At 38.3% G+C, this 21,382-nt stretch overlaps 2 protein-coding genes across 4 annotated transcripts; both read left to right on the top strand.

Moving 5' to 3' along the window:
- The first annotated feature begins 8,376 nt into the window (after positions 1-8,376).
- Positions 8,377-15,901, top strand: LOC143448653 (homeobox-containing protein 1-like). 3 transcript variants are annotated; one of them, XM_076948473.1, is made up of 11 exons: positions 8,377-8,659; positions 8,792-8,945; positions 9,042-9,122; positions 9,394-9,547; positions 9,782-9,982; positions 10,142-10,264; positions 11,997-12,087; positions 12,420-12,547; positions 13,295-13,390; positions 13,588-13,721; positions 13,975-15,901. In XM_076948473.1, the coding sequence occupies exons 1-11, from the start codon at positions 8,478-8,480 to the stop codon at positions 14,182-14,184; spliced, it is 1,554 nt and encodes a 517-aa protein (XP_076804588.1). In that variant the 5' UTR covers positions 8,377-8,477; the 3' UTR covers positions 14,185-15,901. The 3 variants fall into 3 exon arrangements, with proteins under 3 accessions (XP_076804588.1, XP_076804587.1, XP_076804589.1); XM_076948472.1 differs by having other exon boundaries at positions 8,789-8,945; XM_076948474.1 differs by having other exon boundaries at positions 8,789-8,945; positions 13,958-14,189.
- Positions 15,902-16,168: 267 nt separating this feature from the next.
- LOC143448654 (uncharacterized) lies at positions 16,169-18,631 on the top strand. The gene is made up of 4 exons (XM_076948475.1): positions 16,169-16,348; positions 16,739-16,902; positions 18,031-18,122; positions 18,231-18,631. Exons 1-4 carry the CDS (start codon positions 16,326-16,328, stop codon positions 18,363-18,365), a joined length of 414 nt encoding a protein of 137 aa, XP_076804590.1. The 5' UTR covers positions 16,169-16,325; the 3' UTR covers positions 18,366-18,631.
- The last annotated feature ends 2,751 nt before the right edge of the window (positions 18,632-21,382 follow it).

Raw genomic sequence — 21,382 nt, 5'->3', positions numbered from 1 at the left:
CGTTGGTATTTATGATTAACCAACGAAATATCCCAGTACCAGGAAATGTTTATCAATTGACTTTATAGTCATGTTCCTAGAAGCCATCGCGGATGATCTTGAAACGCATTCTCCCGTAAATAGATGTATGATGGTTAAACATCAACCAAGTTTCAGCAGTAGCGCTGCCCAAACCAGTTTTTTCGCAAAAAACGTTTATTGCCTGCTAAGGATATTACTGGTATAACTTTGCTTCTACCCATCATCCTTGCCATTGTTTTTCAATATTTGCATTGACGCGTTAATGGTATTCATATTGACGTACCGTTAACGATGCCTTAAGGGTACGGTTTTATCTGCAATTTATTTATACCAATTTCAAGTTGTATGTAAAGAAGGGGCGCTTTGCTAATGTTTCTTCAAACTTATGCCCAAACAGCGTTTCGGAAATGCCATTTAGGGCTTCGTGCAGATAACCGCGTGACTTTCGTTGCCTAATGAAACTATCATGCTTTTGGGCACACTCACATACGCACATACACACAGCGTTAGGTAATTTGCCAAATGAGAGACAAGCAATGCCACCAGTTTTTCCAGTTATTCTGATTGGCACGTCATGTTGTTGTGCCCTCGCTGGGCCCAGCGTGTCAGAGCATAGATTTTAATAATAACCAGTGATGCCATATGATACCGTGATGAAATTCATGCCGTCCGTTTACATTTGAAGTAATCGTTTACCTAGCGACATATTCTGTTTTCATGAATAGTCGCTCATACGTGCCTAATGTGCTTCGGTGTTAAACAAAGCCGGAATGCCGTTTATTAAGGCTTCAGATTGATCCTACGAAAGGTCATTTTAAACTCTTTCATTAAAATGAAAAGCAGTGGTTGTCGACAGGGTATTTAAACTCATACGATCCTATTGTCCTAAACTTGTATTGAGGCAAGATGTTAAGAATTTCGCGTCGCCTGTACCAGCCAGAGCAAAAGTATCTGTTTATTGATAGCTGTGCTGATAATTACGTGAATATATGGGCGGTGATGAATAGGACTGGGGCATTTCAGCTATGCCAAGAAGCCGGGAAGCGTTATGCCTACCAAAAACCCTTTCGGCAGTAAAAAAATCAGGTGAAATTATCGCTGCGTAAACTACGATGTAATTCTTTGCAAGCTTTGTTACGTAGAAGCTTAGTGGCACAATCTTATTTGTAAAAACTTACGAATTTTTTGCGTTGGTTTCTCAGATTTGATCAGTATTTTTAGGTCAGTTGCAGTCCTTAGGCCATTAATAAACCCCGACATCAGTAGCACAGCGACTACAATAGGAACTAAGCTTCAATTTGACGTTGTTTTGCATCAAAAGTCTAAATATTGTAAATAGACTGCTGAAACTTTGTTCATATAAAATTAAGTTGTAAATATTCAAATTATAATTAAATGCATTTCAAAAGCATCACCGTATACGTCGAAACCCATATAACATAGTTTTAAATGGAAACTAAATCATTGCATGCAGTCATGTTAATATAGCCAAAGCTTCGCGCATACTAATCCGTCGAAAATGATCCCCCTTGAAATGGACAATCGAACGCGGTTTGGATGGACGGCTTATTTTCTACGCGATGAAACGACGTTAGAGCGCCGATGTCAAAAATTTAGTCAGACAATGGCTAAAGGTTATATTTTGCATTTTAGTCGCACCGTTGTTGGTTGTTTGAAGATCGTGACCTTGTAGTAATTGTTGGATGTCAGCATACTTATGGAAACTTTCGACGTAGCTAAATGAGCGAAAACTCATCTTCATCGAACTACGCTTTTAAATATTCAAATGAACTCTTGCGGTTCCATAACTGCCTGAGAAAAAGTTAAACATTTCGATCGTTTCTCACTGCGATTATTTCAAGACAATCGGGTGCTGCCTACCATCAGTTACGCGGTTAAGCGGTAACCCTCAGGCTACCTTGCAAACGCAGGTTTCATCTTTACGGCATTTTTGTTGATTGAGGTTTTTAGTTTTTCTAGTTATATAAGATTTTACCTTAAAAATATCCCGGTTCACTATGTTTAGTAAGCAGTTTTATTTTGCCCGTCCATGTTAAACAGTTGACAGCTTTCAGACAGGTTTTAACGTACGCGATTGGTTTTTTTTTTACTTTTTGCTGGTAAAAATCAAAATACCACATCTGCAATATAAAACGTGACCGATTGAAAAAAAAACAAACCCGAATATGGTCGTATTGCGCTGCTTAATATAGTCCAACGCATGTTTATTATTAATCATATTTCCAGGCGGTATTAGCTTTTTTGTCGTGACCGCTTGTAATTTTGGGTCACGTGATTAAGTTATATTTAGCCTCAAAGCAGCATTTGGAATGTCTGCATTGGTCACTTTTTCCAAAATGGCGCAAGAGCATTTAACACTTTTACGTCTAAATAACGCGTGTTGTTTTTTTCCGGCGCATGTAACCCGACTTACAGCAGTTTTCTCACGGTAGATAAAGCGCAGTTAGGGACCCGTAGGCATGAGTTTGGAATTTTCCAGTCACCTGAATAAGCATTGGCCTTTGTTGAGCCTTATTGAGCCAGATGACTTAATATAAAAGTTGTTGTGATCAAATTATTGCCGTGGAAAGACATTACTGCACTCGTGCCGTGCAGGAAACATTACCCAACACTATGCGTGACTTCCCGTTCAAACTGCATCAGGTTGTACAAGTGTGCGAAAAGATTTTCCAAACGGGAGAAATTTTCATACAGTTGTTGCGTGTAGATAGGTGAGTGACATGTTGATGTAGCAAGGTGCTGTAGTACGTAATTATGCATATACAGGTAGTAACTTTTCGTCCACAGAAAGCGTTTGGTGCTAGTAAGTCGGTTTTTCTGTATCCTCCAAAACGTATAATTTAAAATGTTTTGGATTTCAGAAACGTGTTAAGTCATGCGGGTGCGGGCGCTGCTAGTTAAAATTACGTCATAGGTGGTGCAATTGCTATGAGCTCCAGAATGTTTTTTCGAAAACTTTCTTCTCTTATGTTTTTTTGCTGTTGACAAGATTCAGCGCACGTTTCTGCCTACGTAATTACCTGACGATTAATTATTAACTAGAATAATAACCAACCTATCGATCACTAAACGGAAACGGTTTCAAGGTAACTTACCTTTAAATTACAGGTTGTCATAAAAAGTTAATTATTAACTAGTCGTAGTGATGTACGAAATTATTTATTAACTTGCTGTGAACTCTGCTGGAATTGTTTCTTAGCGTCCTGTTCGATTTAGTTACAATGTTCATAATAACGTCATTCATACTCTTAACGTACAAATATTTTGTGATATATTCAGGGAATTTCACTGTCACTCGCTCTGTTTGGCGGAGCTCCTTATTTATCGTTAATGTGACGCTTGGTAATAGATGACGCAATCTGCCAATTAATAATGTATACATTGCCACGATAAATTGACTTGGAGATGCGTTTTAGTTAAACCGTAGCAGGAAGGTGTAGTAAAAACGAAAAAGTTGTTTAAGCATGGAGCAATTATTCCGTTTGAATTGCCTTGAATTACGACGCGTCAGGGTAACCAACTGTCGGATAAACCTTGTTATTGAGCGCATTAAATTTTGAATAGTTTCCGGACTAGGGGTGCGAGAAACCTGTTCGACTCGATAATTCATCTATCCATCTTTTCACTTATTATTTATGGTGTCTGTACATGTAGCTTCTCTGCTACTATGATCGATGATGTCACTTTTAAATGCCCAATAAATAGCTCGTTAAAAGCGTAAGTCGATGCGAACATCAATTAGCCTGTCGTAACAATGACGTGGTGCTAACAGATTCAACCGAACCGTCGGTAATTGTTGTCGATACTTAACGCAAGATATACCAAACGAGATTACTGTTAGAAACTAATTAATTTGAATTTAAATTAATTTGATTTAGACTCGAAATAGACGCTGGCAGGCATTTTTTTTCATTTAACTTATGGCGTCTATTGCCCTAGCCTTCAGTTAAAGACATTTCGGCCTTGTTTGTTTTGGATTTACGGTTTTTGGCAAGCCGCAAGCGCTGCTAGATTTAGTAGAAATGTTTTTTGTAAATATGTCGCAAACCGATAATCCCAAAAGCTGGCCGCAAATCACGAAACACCGTGCTCCATTTTTCTGCCTAAAATTTGCCTAAAAGTTAATAAATATTGCGTTTATTATTTCTTTTCTGAGCTTCGACGTAATGAATAATTCACATTAGTTTCTGCTGCGGAATCTTAGATTTTATCGTTCCTTGCTTTCTTATAAATCCCTTTTGGTTGGATAAGACCTCGGCACTTACATAGAGTGCTTTATGTAAAAGTCAGACTTATCGTTATTTTTCTCGGTTTTGTCAGAAAGCTCCTCCCAATATTTCGACTTGGTAGAGTAGTTTTAAGTTTTAGGCCAATATCGCGTTAAAGGCAGAACGTTTTTGTTAATGATTAATTTAGCAGCGGTGTTTTATTTTGAGTTATTAATCATAAGTAATCTGTAGCTGTTTTAAACGAGGTAATCCGATTTGAGGAAAGGTTAATTTGAAAAACGCCTCAAGATGTGCACATGCTATAAATGCGCCCAATCCGACATTTAATAACTAAAATCCAGTATTTGTCTATTTGTGTAAGTCGGACGAATTTCTATTGACGTCATGGCATGGTAAGACGAGCAGCATGCTCCAAAGCAGTTATGATAGCTATTAGCACTGGAAAGATTTGTTAAGCAGTTATCCGCCTTACAAACCCGAATGAACCCTCGGAAGTTTCACCATCTTTGCAATAAAACATTGACGTCGTATTTCTCATTACGTTTGTCATAGGCTTTCTGCAGGATGATTGGGTTTCGTCCAACGAATTGCGCCGTAGGTCATATGAAAGTTTGTGTCGACTAGGATAAAGTACTCACACCATTAACGTGGCATTAACTTTGTTTGGCGTTGCAAATATCGAATCCAGACGATAAACTGAAAGTATTTGTGATTTACTGATAAATCGTCGGCCAAAAAGCACATAATCGGTGATACTATCAAAGTTCGTTACTTTCCACATTTCCATGCTAGCACCATTCTCACGCAATATACGAAGGGTTGAAGCAATCAGACCGGTTTGAAAAAACCTTTAGGTGGAAATTTGCACTTAATCAACAATAACAGGATCAAGCCGAAAGTGTGTTTGCACACCTTATATTATGCAGGTATTGCCTTTTAACCCGAACGCGCACGGTTAGTATTTCAGTTTAGATTACAAGTTTATCGATCAAAATTGCCGCATTCCATCGCGAAAACGAAAAATAATGCAAGGTCTTAATTATCTGTTGGATGTCGGGAGTAATTTCTAACCTATGTCGTTTGTGGTACGTTACTTCTAAAGCTGGGCTAGTCACTGCAGAAAGAGATCACAAGCGACCGATGTTTGGCTTTGAAGGTAGAACCGAATTAACCAGTAGATGAGCTTATTGGCTTTGAGTAGTGATTTAACATTTAAGTATATATTAATTAGCCATTTTGGCCTTCTTACCTGTCTTAATGATTTAGTGCTTTTGCTTCGCTATTTAGTGCGAAAGTTGTTAAATCTTGCGGTATTTGCTTTGAAGTTAGTTCCACAGTTAAGTCAATCTAGTTACATATTTTCCAATAATTAATCGACACGGTCTGGCGACGACAATTTCTTTGAAGTTCCAACGAAAATACCCGAACGAGACGTCATGAGTGATTTTGCATCATTAATTGGATGAAAACGTGTTTCAATCGTTCCAAAATAGTCCGTATGGAAAAGCTTGGGTTATTACTTTCTTTTCTCTCTCTACCATCTGCTGGATTTCTACAAACCATTACCTCACTTGCCATTTGCGGCTCGTAGGTGTTGTATTGTGGAGGTAGGTAATAGCGCTGGTAATTACAAGCTTCTCTTGAGTTAGTCGAACAGTTTTACGTTGTTTTGGACAGAGATGACTGCGCAATTTTGAACTTTGATTTGTGTGGACAAGTTCGTGATTTAAGTGAACAACTTAACTAAAGTGCAGGTATTCGTGGGCGTCACTGCAATTTTTCCAATGATTTTTTTAAGTCGGAAGTCAGGTTAACGTTGAAAATCGATCACAGCCATCTCGAGCTAAAATATTGCATCACTTTCGCTATGCGTACGTGCATATGATCGTGCGATAAAGCATCGCAAGTTAACTACCATTTGGATAAAAAAAAAAATAGGACCAATTGTGCAAAAACTTGCGACCATAATTGCTGTCTTTGTGGCAAGACGAAATACATTGCTCGTATCTGTACAGAAAATCGATCGCCTGTTGAGATTTTATCACTGAGAGTATGAGGTCATATGAGCATAGGTCGTGGTGATACTAATCCAGGCGTTGTCTAAATCGCATATTTCTACCTGGTTGGTATTCCGTTAACGTTCTAATAGTTATCGCCGTCTGGCGCAACGTCAGCTACCGATTAGTTTATCCTAATGGCGACTTGATAGTTATTTTTATTTCTTGTTCGGTTTGCCCTAAGGTTTTATTTAAGTGACCTTGTATGTGCTTTGACGTAAATCGCAATTTGTCATTAATTTGATGCTTAATACCGCGTCGCACAATAATCAACAACCAACATCAACCCTAATTGATCAAACACAAGCGGGAATTATTCAAAACATGTCGACATCGTCCAAATAGTCGTAACGCGTTCTGTTTACAATCTGACCGCCATGACTTCATGCTAATGTGTGGTAGTGCGTTCTCGCTATTGTAGTTAAGGACATTTAATGACCGTGATTAGCCGCGTAATGACCGTTCCTGTGGGTACTATTTATTAGACAATGCTGTCGTCCTCTGCGAATTTTTTTCCTATATTCATTTATCAAGAAAATCTTTGCTTACTCGAAGGCGTCATTATCGTGTAAAGGGGCTAACGGGTCTGGTAAAAACTAAACATCAGTCCGGCAAGGATCAGTTTCTTTGTTGCAGTGGACGAGTCGCTGTTCGAGCGTTAGTTGTTGCAAGAGTTGTTCTTTGGTCAGATAATGTAATTTATTGAAATAGTTTCGAATTATGTTGAAATTCCCTAATATTTCGCTTGCGCACTGGCTCTTACACATTGTGTAATGGTTAAACATTGTCAATTGAGCATTGAAACATCAACGTTAAGAGTCCGGGAATGAAGCCTTATAATCGTTATCGGTTGAAGTTATGCATACTTAACGACTAAGATAGTTTAGCAATACGCTACCCTTGTAGCTATGTGGTTGTACGTACTACTACCAAAACTTCATTCGAGCTCTAAGGCAAGTATTTTTTTATCTGTTCTTGGTGCGACTGATTCTCGACATTTTATTCCGCTTGCTTGGCTCACAGTGAAAAACGGACTTTTTAGCGGTTATGCGCGTCCGTCCATGACATGACACGAACTTTGCTCATTGTTGGTTATACCACGTCGGGAGTCAGACCTAGTTGCGCTTGGTAACAGGATATTACGACAAAGTTCTATAATCGTTCGAATTTAGCAAAGGTTTTTTCATAATCTGGGGAGCTCTTTAGTACGAGGCGGAGTTTGTTGGTATTTAGCCTGGCTGCTAGCAATTGAACAACCATGTAGATGTAGCAGCGGTTAGCGGCGGTAACCCGTAAAAAAATCTTAGAATAAAGCGAACTTTCGTAACTCCAGTAACCCACTGTCATTTCATTAAAATTTCCTTACATCAATGCGTATTTCGCTGATCCAATGGTTTCCTTTATTTTCGCGTATTACAAGCCAAGTCGAAATGCTCATAGCATAATCGATATGACGAACAATGAAAAACACTAGCAATGTGCCATATGTCATGATCACAAAACCTCCTTTAGTAATTTACCAGTACCACAAGCCGACGAGTTATCGATCTTTAGCCTAACAGTGGCAGAATTGCAGACAGAATTTTACAGCAAGCGACCAACTTGTTAAACAAATCACTTGTCGGTCTGTATCCGCAGTCCATTTTATCCAGTTGGACTGCGCAGTCGTTGGGAAAGCTTTCTAGTTCGTCTGTACACGATCTACAGTGCCGTTTGCCAAACGAATTGCAGATTTTGTGTCAGTCTTGTATGTGTCATTGTAAGCTGAATTTTCACGGCACGTGACCGCTGGTACGTTTGTTGGATCGAAGCGAAATGGATAACCGCATTCAGGAAATTTGCCTGTCTATTACGCTTACCACGTTCAAGCAACATTGACAACTTGAACAACATTTTGCATTTGTTTTTTTCACGATGTATTGACACGGCCTGTTTGCTAAACGTGACGCAGTGTTATTTTAAAGAAACAGCAATTAATCAGATTAACAGTTAGATGTGGTTTGTTTATTCCTAGTCCATTACGTAACGTTTGGAGCTTTTTCCGGTACAGAGTAATAACTCATACCTGTTGCTGACAGGGCACTCTTACCAAATTGCCTATCCGTAGGGTATAAATTTGCTGCTTGAATTTAAGTTTCAACGAAACTGAATGCACGGTGATAGAGCGGGCCGGACCGCCAATATGGATGACGAGGCCCCAAAATTCACTGTAAGTCAAATAGTGCTGCTGCAAAAATTGCGGCAATCTGGACTCACGAAAAACCAAATCCTGAAAGGTTTGGACGAGATGGAAAAGCTAGATGATATGTGCCTAGGTAGCCCCGGGGCAACGTAAGTTCTTTTTGACAAATTTGTTTCATAATATTGAAATAGTTTTAATGCTTAGAATACGTTTAGCTCTCGCTTTCCAAACATTCTGTTATCTGATGGTTTTAATTAAATAAGGTGATCAATTTTCAGTAGTGTAAGCACGCCTTTCACAAACGGTAACACCAGCGCATCACCCAGCAGTAGCTGCAGTAATGGACCTATCACCAATGGCCATGGGATTTCATCAAATTCCGCCACTAAAGACCAAGATTATCACAGAAACAGTACCAGCCCTCAGTCACCGCCGGTAAGATTGCAACTATTGCAAAAGTACAATAAATTTTTCCCCAATTTACCGTTCACTGAAGCACTGGTAACCTTCTGTATTGTTTTGATCTCTCAGATGAAATTTGCACCCACTGTCAACGTACCCAATCAAATGGTTCAAGCAAGTCCGTTGATGTTCAGTGCCCATCACCTCTCGGTATAATTCGTTTGATTTCTATTTATGATTACCGTGCGTGTTGTCCAATATTATGCATATGCAAAATAGACGCTGGTTTGGCTATAGAACATATGTTGTACCACATTGTTTAAACGTTCATCACGTAAGCATTATTTCAGTGATTCTATTTCGTTGAAAACGTTGCTTTAGTAATATTATAACGCGACTTTCAATTCTGCATAAATGTAAAGTAGTGTTAGTTTATTCTAAATGTCTGTTATTTACATATTTTATCATCTCTTGTTGACAGAATGGAAATCAGTTGCCACTTATTCCACCAGTTGGATCGTGGCCAAGCACATCTCAGGCTGTTACTTTGGCAACGGCGGCCAGTTTATTGCAAAACGGCTTCGCTCACGGCAATGTCCCCCCCACTGTTTATCCAGGCTTAATTAATGGAAGAGGTACCTAAGAGATCCTACCCCACTTGCATTAGATAAATTATAGATGGTTTGTTATAAATTATAGTGGTTAGGTGCATCGATTTTAGCATCACTCGTTTAATTGTTTGTTTTATGGTGTCCACCACCCATTCAATTCTAAATTGAAATTGTGTCGCTAAGTTAATGATGATAAGTTGGTGACGAATTGTCGCTTGTTAAAATTCTAGAAGTGTAATGCTCCTTTTGCTTCTCCAGGACTCATGCGATGTCATTTGTCTGCTGGCGGAGGATCGACGGGAAGCACGATTGTTGAGATCGATGACGAAAAAGTTGACATCACAGAGGAGCTGGAGGAATTGTTCCGGAGAGATCAAGCGGAAGTGAAAGAAGACATCCGGAAGTTCATCGGCGAAAGACACATCTCGCAATCAGCGATAGCAAAAGCGACCAAAAACGGTACAAACTGGTTCAAGATTATTCCTAATGACTTTGCTGTTTCAGCACAAGATTCACGAAACTTGGCTTTCTAATTCTTGCTCCTGTTGGTTGTAACGGTTACTGTAACTGTAACCTATCACCTATGCAACAGCTGAACATGCTTCTCTTTAATTCCAGCAATCAGCCAAAGCTACATATCGCAGTGGCTCGCGCAACCACAAGACATCAGTGGCCAGAAAAAGAAGGCAATGTACACCTGGTTTATCGTTGAAAGGAGGAAGCCCCCCGGAATGTCGAACGGTAAGTCAAGTAGCCATGAATGTCTTGTCAAGTAAGGGATTAGTTTAGCCTTCCATATATTGATCCCTTGCTTATTGCCGATGTCGAGTGCTACCGACAATCACTTATGCACGTTAGTCATCGTAAAGGTTAAACCTATCCACAATTTCAACGTAAACACTTGCGGTCGGAATGGGTTAAATAAACCCCCTCCCGTTTTCGCAAGTATAAATTTTTAAAGCATCCGCACTACCCCAGTGTTTAGGTATGCGTTACAATCCGAACTTGTTTACTGTATGAATCAATAAATAATGCGATAGGACCTGAAACGATAGACTCGCGTTGGTTTTTACTGCTAGCGGTCGCTTTTGGAGTGATCATTATTTGTCTTTGCGCCTGATGTGTTAATGGCATTTTGCATATTTAAGTTGCCACACATCAGCCAGACGTTGAATTGTAATGAATATTTTACTGCATGACTTGCCGGAGACCTTCGTCTGTTTACTTTGCGCATTTTATTCATCTCGGTTTATTTTAGTTGAACCTTCCACTCTTACAATTTCTGCTCCGTGTGCATTGTGCACATTACGCTCGACTGTCATGTAATATCAGGGCGACATGCTCCCTAGCGGCACTGTTCCTTGCGCTGCATTTGCTACACGATGTTGCGTCGTTAATCTAATCGTGTTGAAACTATTTCAGTGTTGTTTTGACATTTCTACACGAACTGCAATTAATAAGTAATTGGACAGGAAGCGCGGTCGTTGCTAATCTGTTATCATATTGCTTGTGTAGGCGAAAGTTGCAACTCATGCGGGAATATTTAATTGGAATATTTCAATATTTATTCTATATTTGTGATCTAGCTTTGCCAAAATTCTCTTATTGCATGATAAATGATGATGACAGAGCAAAATTTTTGCGTTGCTGAAATAATATTCTTTCCTTTATTGGCTACGTATCGAATCTTGGCTCTCAATACCACGTACTGTCAGAAGAATAATTGCTGGAAATATTAAACACAATAAACAACCAAGTACCCACTACCACATTCATGCAAATTTCTTTTTGTGAGGGCTTCACTTTGTGTTGCTTTTCCGGTGATAATGGCATAAATATGGCTGCAACCTGCTGTGTCTGTTGTCTTCTTATTTTTTCGAATCGCCTTGTTGAATCCTTAGAAATAATTAGCAGCGTATTTATACCCTAATTAAAGTAATTGTGTAAATTATTGTGCATTGTTTGCCCCCAGGCTCCTAATTTATAATACATGCACTGCCTACATGTCAACAAAGTTAAAACAAGAGCTGGAAAAACGCTAATTACGGTTTATTTCTTACTAAATTTGTTGCCATATTAATTGCGTCTAGACGTAATTGAGATGACGTAATTAATTGCCAGAAATTAGTTAGTAGGCGTGCAATCAGATGTGAACATTGGTTGCACATGGGAATGTATTCGATTAAAGTTACAATTCTATCACAACTATGACTATTGTCTATTGACTATTACAATATATGCTACCACTATCCTCTACTCTAACTCTATCACCGATATCTACTCTACTCTATCTATTATACTGTATCGTCGATTTCATGAAAATTCAAATAACACATCACGAGGTTTTCAATGGACTGCATTGTGCATAGTTTACACAACATGGTTGCATTATCAGTACGAATTTTGCACTGTACATGTCTTACTGTATGCTTTACTTGATCTAAGTTGTCAAATTTATATTGTTTCATGGCAGGTGTCAGCCAGGGCACACCAGTGGTCTATCGGAATGACATGGAACAAGAACTTATAAACCCACTTTTGTTAAAGTCAAAACGCGGGGCAAGGTATTTGACTTTTCAAGGAAATTCTAATTTGTTTTTCGTCAAGTAGGATTTACAGTAATTATTTGATTGCGACATATGGGTTGTGTTTTATGAAGATCAACAAAACCACTTACTCGATAATTCTAAGTTCTGAAGCCGCACAGCCTGTATATAAAACCGACGTACCACGAAAACGAACGTTTAAAATGAGCTGAAATGCAGATTTAATTGTTTCTGAGGACAGTGGCCACTGCAAATCTTTTATGTATAGCCTGCAATTATGAGACACCTGTAAAAGCAGCAATTGTAATAGTTAATACCAACGTCTCATCAATTAACTTGTCCAATTTCAGATTCACTTGGCCTAAAGAATGTCTCTCGATTTTGGAGAATTACTACAATTCCAATTCCTACCCCGACGAATGCAAGCGCGAGGAGATCTCCCACGCATGCAATGCCATAATTCAGAACCAAAAACCCGGTGAGTTGATTTATAAGTTGAGTTGTTTGGTCAAATGCTGATGCGCTGTGGTACAGAAAAGAGAACATCTGTTGTCCTTCATTAAATCACTTAACGACATCCAAAATAAATTAATCAATTGCACTCAAGTGATTAATTAGAAGGATCTCTTTTAAGGAGCAATTATTTTGCTATGGCGAGCATTCATTCCCATGCGAGCATTTCCAACTTTCTCAAACAGGCAAACTAAACCCAAATGGTTGACTCGACTTATAAAGCTTTATGCCGAAATTTCTTGTAGAAAAGCTAAAATATCTCTCGTTGTCACCGACCAAATTTCGCTTGATAAAGTGAGGTTAGGAAGTATGAAAGGTTACCCAGGACGTGAAGCAGATAGGCGCACTTGTTCTCGTCCGGCATAATGTCAGGTTAATTACCGTCGCGTCACCGAATGGTTATAAATGATGCTACATAAGAATTATTGAGGATGGCGCATCTATTTAAAACAAGTAACAACTAACAAGCTAAGAAACAGCATTCACCTTTTTCATGATTAATTCACATTGTCATGACGTTATTTCATGATTTTCGGTTATAATAACTCTTCTGTAATAGATTTCCCATCAAAAGGTCATGTGATGATAAAATACCCGGCTATCGTATTTTTCCTGGCGTCGTAAAATGCTGTGAATCCAGGATTAGTGCATGTCGTATTTTATTGTTTTTTTATGCTTTTATTTAACAATATTTGTTTTATGCATGTCCTAGGTATGATCTTGTCCGACTTAGACAAAGTGACGACTGTCAAAGTTTATAACTGGTTCGCCAACAGAAGGAAGGACGACAAACGGCGAAGGCATATCGGTAAGCTGCTCTTATTTCTAGGGGTGCTGTATGGTATAGCTTGCAGAAATACAATAAACAAGTTAAGCAAGCTGCTCTCCGATAAGGCATTGGTTGCACTGTTTCTGCTGTAAGTGATAAGCAAGATCAACACCTACTATGCATTGCAACGTCATCGTGTGCGTTCCAAGTAAGGTATATTTTGTGTCACTAAACAGAGCACGTGGAGTCGATGGGGCATCAACAAGTCATTATAAGTCCAAGGAGAAACTCCATGGTATCGCCATCCCCATCTTGCCATTCCAACGACAGTCATCCAGAGGCTGAGCATAATCCCAGTTTAAATGACAAGGTGAGTTTAAGTTGCTCCACTCAAATGCCGGGGTGTACTGCAAACTTTTTTACTTGCTGGGCAATTAGTTATTTCTTTAGATGCTAGTTTTCTATTATTACTAGCGCTGGAATGCTTATTAACTAGGCCTTGAGCTTCTTGTTTAACTGCCAAGTTGAGTTATCTGTAATTATCTTGTTAGTTTAAGTTCTGTTTGACTAATTAATGAATTAAATTATTTACTTCTTTTTTAAAAGAAGCCTGATCTTTGCAGAACGGAGGAGTTGTTGTCAAAAGAGAAGACCCGATGTCCGTTGCCATGGAAATGGCTGCCGTGAACAACTCCATCCTCGCTCTCGTCAATCCTCATCACGACGACGCCTCCCACCACGACGAAGACGATTATCGACATGAGTCGAGCTTCGATCGAGCTCCCGAACATCATCCGAACGATCACTACGTTCGAGCGGACGCGATGCGATGAAGATCCAGGCATCAACCATCCTCCGATGTCTTCAGTGTCATCCGCAATTATTTATCCGGGGAGAAACTCTCATCTTGCTTGACTTTAATGCCAGCTACATTTTTCATTCATTCTTCTCATTTTGGGTAACTTTCGCGATTTTCGGGCAAACTGTGGAGATAAACATTACAAGGGTTATGCGTTTCTTTACATTGTGTAATTCGAATCAGTCGTTTTCAAGAAATTTCTGAGTTTTCCCGGTTCCTCACATCACGCAACCACGAAATTTCGTCCTGGTCAAAGTGTTTGCCACAAGTCAGTTCTTTGTTTAAATTATCTTGGTGCTTGTAGCACACGTTTTATTGCGTTTTTTGTACAAACAATTTTGTACTTAGCTTGGATAATAACCGCGGTAACGATAATGTTCAACAGAGTCTTCAGGACTAATACTACGCTTTAATACTAGCCTTTGTCCATATTTTTTACAAACGATAATATTTCCCCGTAAAATATTAAATGATGTAAGAATAATAACATCGCAATTTTGCAATGGGTCACTAAATTTTGCTCTTGAATTTTAATGACGTACTTATCTTTTGGTAACGTGATCTTGACGTCATTTTTTGTTTCCGCTTCTTTTACTTTTAGTGCCATTAGTCTTGCTTGTCCAAAAATGTGTTTGCAATTTTATTGTTTTGTTTGAAACAATACTTTATTTTTAACTTATTCTGTCCGTGTGTTTTTTCTTGTTTATATTCTTTTTTGTGTGTGAGCTTTTCTTAGCTCGAGTCCCGTGCTGTTATTTCGTTCCTCTGATAATTTTAATTAATAATCTTCGCTTACCTGACGCCCCCTCCGCATACTGTCCGCCCCATTTTCGACAGTCGTTCCCTTACTTGTAGTAATCGTTTCAGTTTGCCGCAGTTCAAATGTCGTCATGACAACGATAATACATTTTCCTGCTTTTCTTCCATCACCGAAGAAAATATACAGCGTCTTTTATACCTATTGTTATACAACGTGGTACCTTTTGTTATTCTTACATATATTTTAAAGAGACAATTCTGTGTCGTTCTTTACTGTAACTAAATATTGCTGAATGAACAGTGTTATATATATATACGTTTGCACGCACTTTTCTCGCTTACAGAGCTTTCGGTGCTATCTGTGTCAATTTTCAAACTGGCTTCCGCCGGGGCGCGTTAAGAGTTTTCTCTTATGTTATTTTTAGCTCAAAGCTAATGTCCAAACTTGATCATTTTGCGCCAACTATATGACGTACTACTCCAAACCTTAAAAGGACCCATAACATCCAAGCCCAAATCGAGTATTAATTTCTTAGTTTTGCCGAGCTTTTTATCTGCCATTGTGACGTCACTTAGAGATCTTTTGCGGAAGTAGGAATGAGATTACATGTTCTTCTTTTGTTTTTACTCATTGCAATAAGAGGATATCTTTGTACATAGCTTCTTAAAATTTTCTGTTTACTTTTTTTGAGAAAATGCTCCAACGCCACCGTGCGTTGTATATCTTATATACAGTTTATATATATATATATATATATATTGTTGTTTAAGTGCTGTATGGTGACCTCGAAACCCAAATTAATCCCTTGTTGGATACCGGAAATGTGCATGCATATGTTAGTGTATTGTCACGTATTCTCATGTGACGTCATTTGATCGCGTTGTTAAAACCGGTCGTTGAATGCACAATAAAAGCAGCGAAACCAGGACAATTTTTGTTCGTAATTTTTAAAACACTTACATGCTCCTGCTTGCAAGGTTATTGAACCCAGGGTAGGCTAGCTCTGTACAGTGTACTGTATGCAAAAGTTAAAGTGGAAAAAGCTTGCACCGACTCGCGGCGAGTGCCATAGAAAACATGCTTTTAATACTGCAACATGGAATACTTTCGCTTGTAATCTAGACAAAAACTGCTTTAAATATTTGCTAATTTTGCATAAAACTTTAAAGCGTTGACAGGAAGAGCGCTATTGTTATCGGGATGAAGCAAGAACAGGACAGCAAATAACATTTCCTTGTCATGCATAATGACGACATAGAAACTCAGCTCTTAAATCATCAACTGCCAAACCGAGGCAAGCTACAGCAAACCCTACTATTACGTGTAGTTTGGAAACCAGAGAGAAAAAACACGTCATGGATAATGGTATATCTAATGTGTAAGTTATAAATAGAATAATTCGGTATGTATATGCAGAAAGCATGATTATTTTAGGTTAGATATAGACAAGCTTCTTATAGTGGTAAGCACGGTATGACAAAAATAGTTTAAACTTTTGTATCAGTTCTAATAACTGGGTTGGGTTTATTTAGAAATTACAAATAAGTGATTGGCTCTACAATTAATTATTTGCCATACCGCAAAGCTAACGCAAATACTTCCTTCTTCCTTGACTATTTAAGGACAACAAAGTTGTCATAAGCATGTAGCATAAAAAATGCGAACCATTTCAAAACAGATTGCTGGCGTGAGCATTTGCACGTTCTGTTGATTTCCTTAAAGTCAAACAGAGATTAATAAATAACTTGTTTTGTGATTTTCCTTGAAGGTTTGCAGAATGGAAAAGAAAGTTGAATGAGTATTTAGTCGTCATTACAGGGAAAACGTTAGCAGACTTAAGCAGTAAAGATCCTCTCTCGAACAAGTTTAACTTGACCCTGTTCATTATTTTAATAGTGTTTGTCAGCAGTATGACGTTACTTTGTTGCATTGGTGAGTGGCTAAATAAGAGTGGTGTGCTGTTAAGTTCTACAGCAGCTTTGTGTTGATCTCGCTATTTAATGATAATTAATTAATTATAAGACTGATACAAACTGTAATAAGTAGCTTAAAGCGTGTTACGTGCAATGAGTCAACAGGTTGAGAGGCAATAAAATGGCCAATGAAAGCAACAATCAAAAAAACAATTCTGGATACATACATCATGGCTCCTTTTACTTGGGCTTGTATTAAGGTTATGAGTAGTTCATACTCGTTGCATATTAACCATTACTGAAGTGTTGAACACTTGTTTGAAAGTTACAAAAAAGTTGAAAAAATACTGGTAGCTAATCGTGTAGACCAGCGGTTCTCAACCGGGGTGCCGCGGCACCCTAGGGTGCCGTTTAAGCTTCGCAAGGGTGCCGCAAGTTATTGTGCACTAATCACTAGTCCAGGAAAACGGTTGCGAAAATTATTTCTATTTAATGCAGAAACTTTTTGGTTTGACTGTGGGTGCCGCCAAATCTTTTGGTTGTTTGCAGGGTGCCGTAAGCCGAAAAAGGTCTAGAACCACTGGACTGTAGACTGTGTAGACTGTAGAGGATACAGCTATGTTAATTTTCACGGCCATGGGTATAGCGAAACATTGGGTAAATTTGTTGTATAATATTTCAAAAATTTGTCATTGCCATCTCAATTATGACCAAATAAAGCAACCAAGAATCCCGTTTTTGTGACCAATAATAATGTCAAATGTTGGTGGAGCACAAAAAAACAATCTGCTTTACTTGTTACATTCCAACGATCTCATGATGAGCGCAATAGGCTAAAAACAACCGAAGAAAATTGGCAACTCCTTGGAAATAGCGCATAAAGATGAAAATATGTTACCTTGTCTGAGATACTTCGCTGGGGGGCCTTATATGCTTAGCACCCTAATTGCAGTTATAATGCCTACTGCTACTCGAATAACACCGTATCTCCTGTACTTTGCCTCACTTGGCTGCACGTCCTGCTTAGAACATTAATCTTAAATGAACATAATATAAAATTGAGCGTAAATTTTAGACCGTTTATTGGTAGGTTTGTTTGATTCAACATGAAAGATTTGAACTCACAAAATGAAGTTTTTATCTTCAGGTCTTACCCATGGATGTTGTATTTCTTCGGCTGAAAAAAGAAAAAGAAAAGCGGAAGCTAAAAGCAAGCGAGCCCAGTCAATTACCTACCGGGTGATAAATCAATAGCGTAAGACAATTATGCTTTTAATCAACGGCAATGACTATCTCGCCGTTGACCAAAGCAAAATAATGTTAATTGTCTTATTGCTAATTGTTTAGAGATACAGCGACAATACACCGACGTACTTCGCTTCGAATCCACACCAACAGGTTCAAGTTCAGCCAAGAAATTCAAACGTTTTCGAAACTTCATTTGCCCAACAACCGCCGCCTTTGAGAAACATGTTGGAATAAACTGTGGCTTAGACTGTTTATGTTTTTTTAATTCAATTGCTTTCATTTATTCATTTTGTAAAATATTGCCCGTTGAGCCATTTACTTGAAAAAACCGTTGTTTTGAAAGATGTTTATGTCTTAAAGTTACGGTGGAGATTTCTGACTTCTCTTAGTTTTGCCTTCTGGCTTCATTTTAATTTGTTGACCTTTTACGCCCAAGCATGTATTCTGAGGACGTGAATTAAATTTTATAAATTTAGTAAATCAATAAATGTAATTTTGGTGCATTGGTTTTCAGTCAATCGTGGTTGTTTTTAAACTAAAAGATTTCCTTTGTCATTTCCTTTTCGTTTTAGGCTTTCAGCATTTTTCGTCCAAAGAATTTCTCTGGGTTTGATCCAATACAAAGAAATCATGCTCTCAACAGAAAAGCGAAAAACCGCTAAATAATTAACTAAGTAAACTACAGCTAACTATGTAACACAAGCAGCCAACGCACTGTCGATAAAAAAGCTGACTTACCAGATTTGCTGTCTTTCATATGCAGTAATTGGTTGCTTATGGGTTTCCAACTGTGTGTGTATCGCAAAGCAATGCATAGCATTCAGTAATAACTAGGGCAAGTTTTTGCAACTTTTGCAACTTTTTTTTACAGCTTCCGGCAGCTTCCTCAATACTCAGAATTTATGTATTATGATGTTTTAAGCTGTTTGTAGGAATTTTATATTGCAACTTTTTGCAACTTTTTTCTATTTTTCATGCAACTTTTTACTGCAACTTTTATCAAGTATTGCGCAAAATGTAAAGGAGTGACTTAAAAAACATGCTATAAAACTATTTCTAGTATGTTTCTATTCTCTTTGCTTTGCATAACAAAGAGCTATGTGTTGGATTAGCTGCATCTCAATGTTATCTATGACGCAACACTTGGCTTGCAAGCTAGAAGTTCAACAACCCCAGCCAAGCACGACAGTGCCCGAACTAAATTAGAAGTGGAAGTATGACTTGGCTTTTGGCCAAGCCCGCACAAACGGAAACAGGTTGTGTCTAGTCTTTCGAGGTCAATTTTTGTTGAGATAGCTTAGTTAGTTGGAGACCTAGGGGGGTTGGGGTGTGGTATTTGACTTGTTTTGGGGGGAGGGGAGGGGTGGGTTAACGCTTTGCTGTTTGCGGAAAATTATTTCCGCATTGCGTTATTTTCTTGCTGCGTACCGGCAAAAAATGTTATTTTCGGCGGTCTCGCCAGGCCGTCCGTGAAATGGGAAAGTACCAAATTTGACAGCTCTACAGGAGCTGACAGCGAAATGCTGTCATGTAGGTTTCAAACCTAAAGAACATATAAATGTATGCATGATCGATTGTATAGCGAAGAAAGAAACGGAACAAGCAGACACCCTGCAAATCTTAAACTGTTGAGTTATACAACGGATCCTTTCGAGTATCTCATACCCTAATGCTTTTAAAAACTTGTGCATAAATGCAACTTTTGACTGCAACTTTTGTTAAAATTAAGTGCAACTTTCTCACGTTTTTAGTGCAACAAAAACTTACCCTAGTAATAACTAAATCAGTACCCGGGCGATTGCTACAAACAAACTACTAAGCCGTGCGACGTGTAGCCTACCATTCAGATTGTTCCGAAAACAAGATTTAATGCGGAAAATGTTACCCACTAAACAATTCATGGTTATTTGTCGTAGCGGCGTAGTTTGAGATAGAAATACGAAAGTGATATTTATTTGCTTAAAATAGAGGAAACTATTTTGCTTTCCTATCTTATTCTTAGCCAAACGAAAACATTGCACTGTAGTGGCCTGGGTGGCATTTTTAATACCATTATATCATTCTTGGGAAAGTGTTCGCCAGTTATTTATTGAAGTATTGTTTATTGATAAAACTGCAATTGTCGTTTAATATTTGGAAACATTCTCTAAATAACTTCATGTGAAAACGCCGTTTAGTACGTTACCAGGTGATTTCATAACTTCCTAGTTTTAACTGAATGTAATCCCCATTGCCAACGCTTATTTTGATCGTTCGCACATTCTGAAATGTTCGTGTATTTTGTGTCGGATATTTCCGCTCACACCGCTCCACGCTGTTATAAGCTCAAACTTCTACGCGAGTAACGGCTCAGACGGAGAGATACAGAATTGTACGAACGTACTACGTTAGTCGTGTTAATTACAATTCTTTAGACCTGTTTTAAATGGTGAATACTAAGTTTGTGATTGTGTGTAATATTCGGAACCTGTACAGTTCCTACAATAAAGGACCGTTTCTGATAAATTGTACCTGTAATATCGTAAGAGCTTTAAGCTAGCAAGAGGTCAGAGAATTCTAACCGCACGCAACCACGGAGTCAGATCATTAATGCGGCAGGTAAACTAAGTCCAAATAACAGAAGTTAAGACTGATAAAAAACAGTGCAACAAACCTCTGCAGCACAAAACCTCTGATTTTGCATTATTGCGAGCCCAACACTCTAACCGCTTGGCTACCGAGCCGTCCTACTAATTCAAGTTGTTGTTAAGAGATTGTCGGAAAAGCTGTTAGCTTAAAAGACCTGGATGTCTAAGTGTTTTCACTGAAAGCCCTCATACTAAAGAAATATTTATACAGTTATTGAAGAAGGGAATTTTGTTTCAAGAGATTGTGTCCACCAACCATTTGAAAATACAAGTAGACAAACTATCATAAAAAACTTTACATTCATTTAAACTTTTACTATGTAGTTTACCTAAGGTAAAATTTAGATATATATAAGAGATAGGAACCAAGTTTTTTGCCTTTTCGCTTTCACTTTTTAGCAATTATTGATTTCTATGTGAAGTAGTAAAATTATTTTTTGTTCCGGTAGTTTCCCTACCATGCTCTGCAAAGTAACAAAACAATTTGTTTTGTCCGAAATTGGAATAGGTTCCAACTACCTCCAACTAGTTCCAATTAGTTTCCCGACTAAGCCCTGGACCTAGGAGCAGCAAAGACGCATAAAAATAACAATACTCCCTTCATTTCTTAAAATAAATTATATA

The sequence above is a fragment of the Clavelina lepadiformis genome, chromosome 3 (genome assembly GCF_947623445.1).
Source record: "Clavelina lepadiformis chromosome 3, kaClaLepa1.1, whole genome shotgun sequence".
In the NCBI taxonomy this organism is placed as follows: Eukaryota; Metazoa; Chordata; class Ascidiacea; order Aplousobranchia; family Clavelinidae; genus Clavelina; species Clavelina lepadiformis.
The sequence above is the reverse complement of the archived record's forward strand: the minus strand, read 5'-3'. Positions and strand labels throughout refer to the sequence as shown.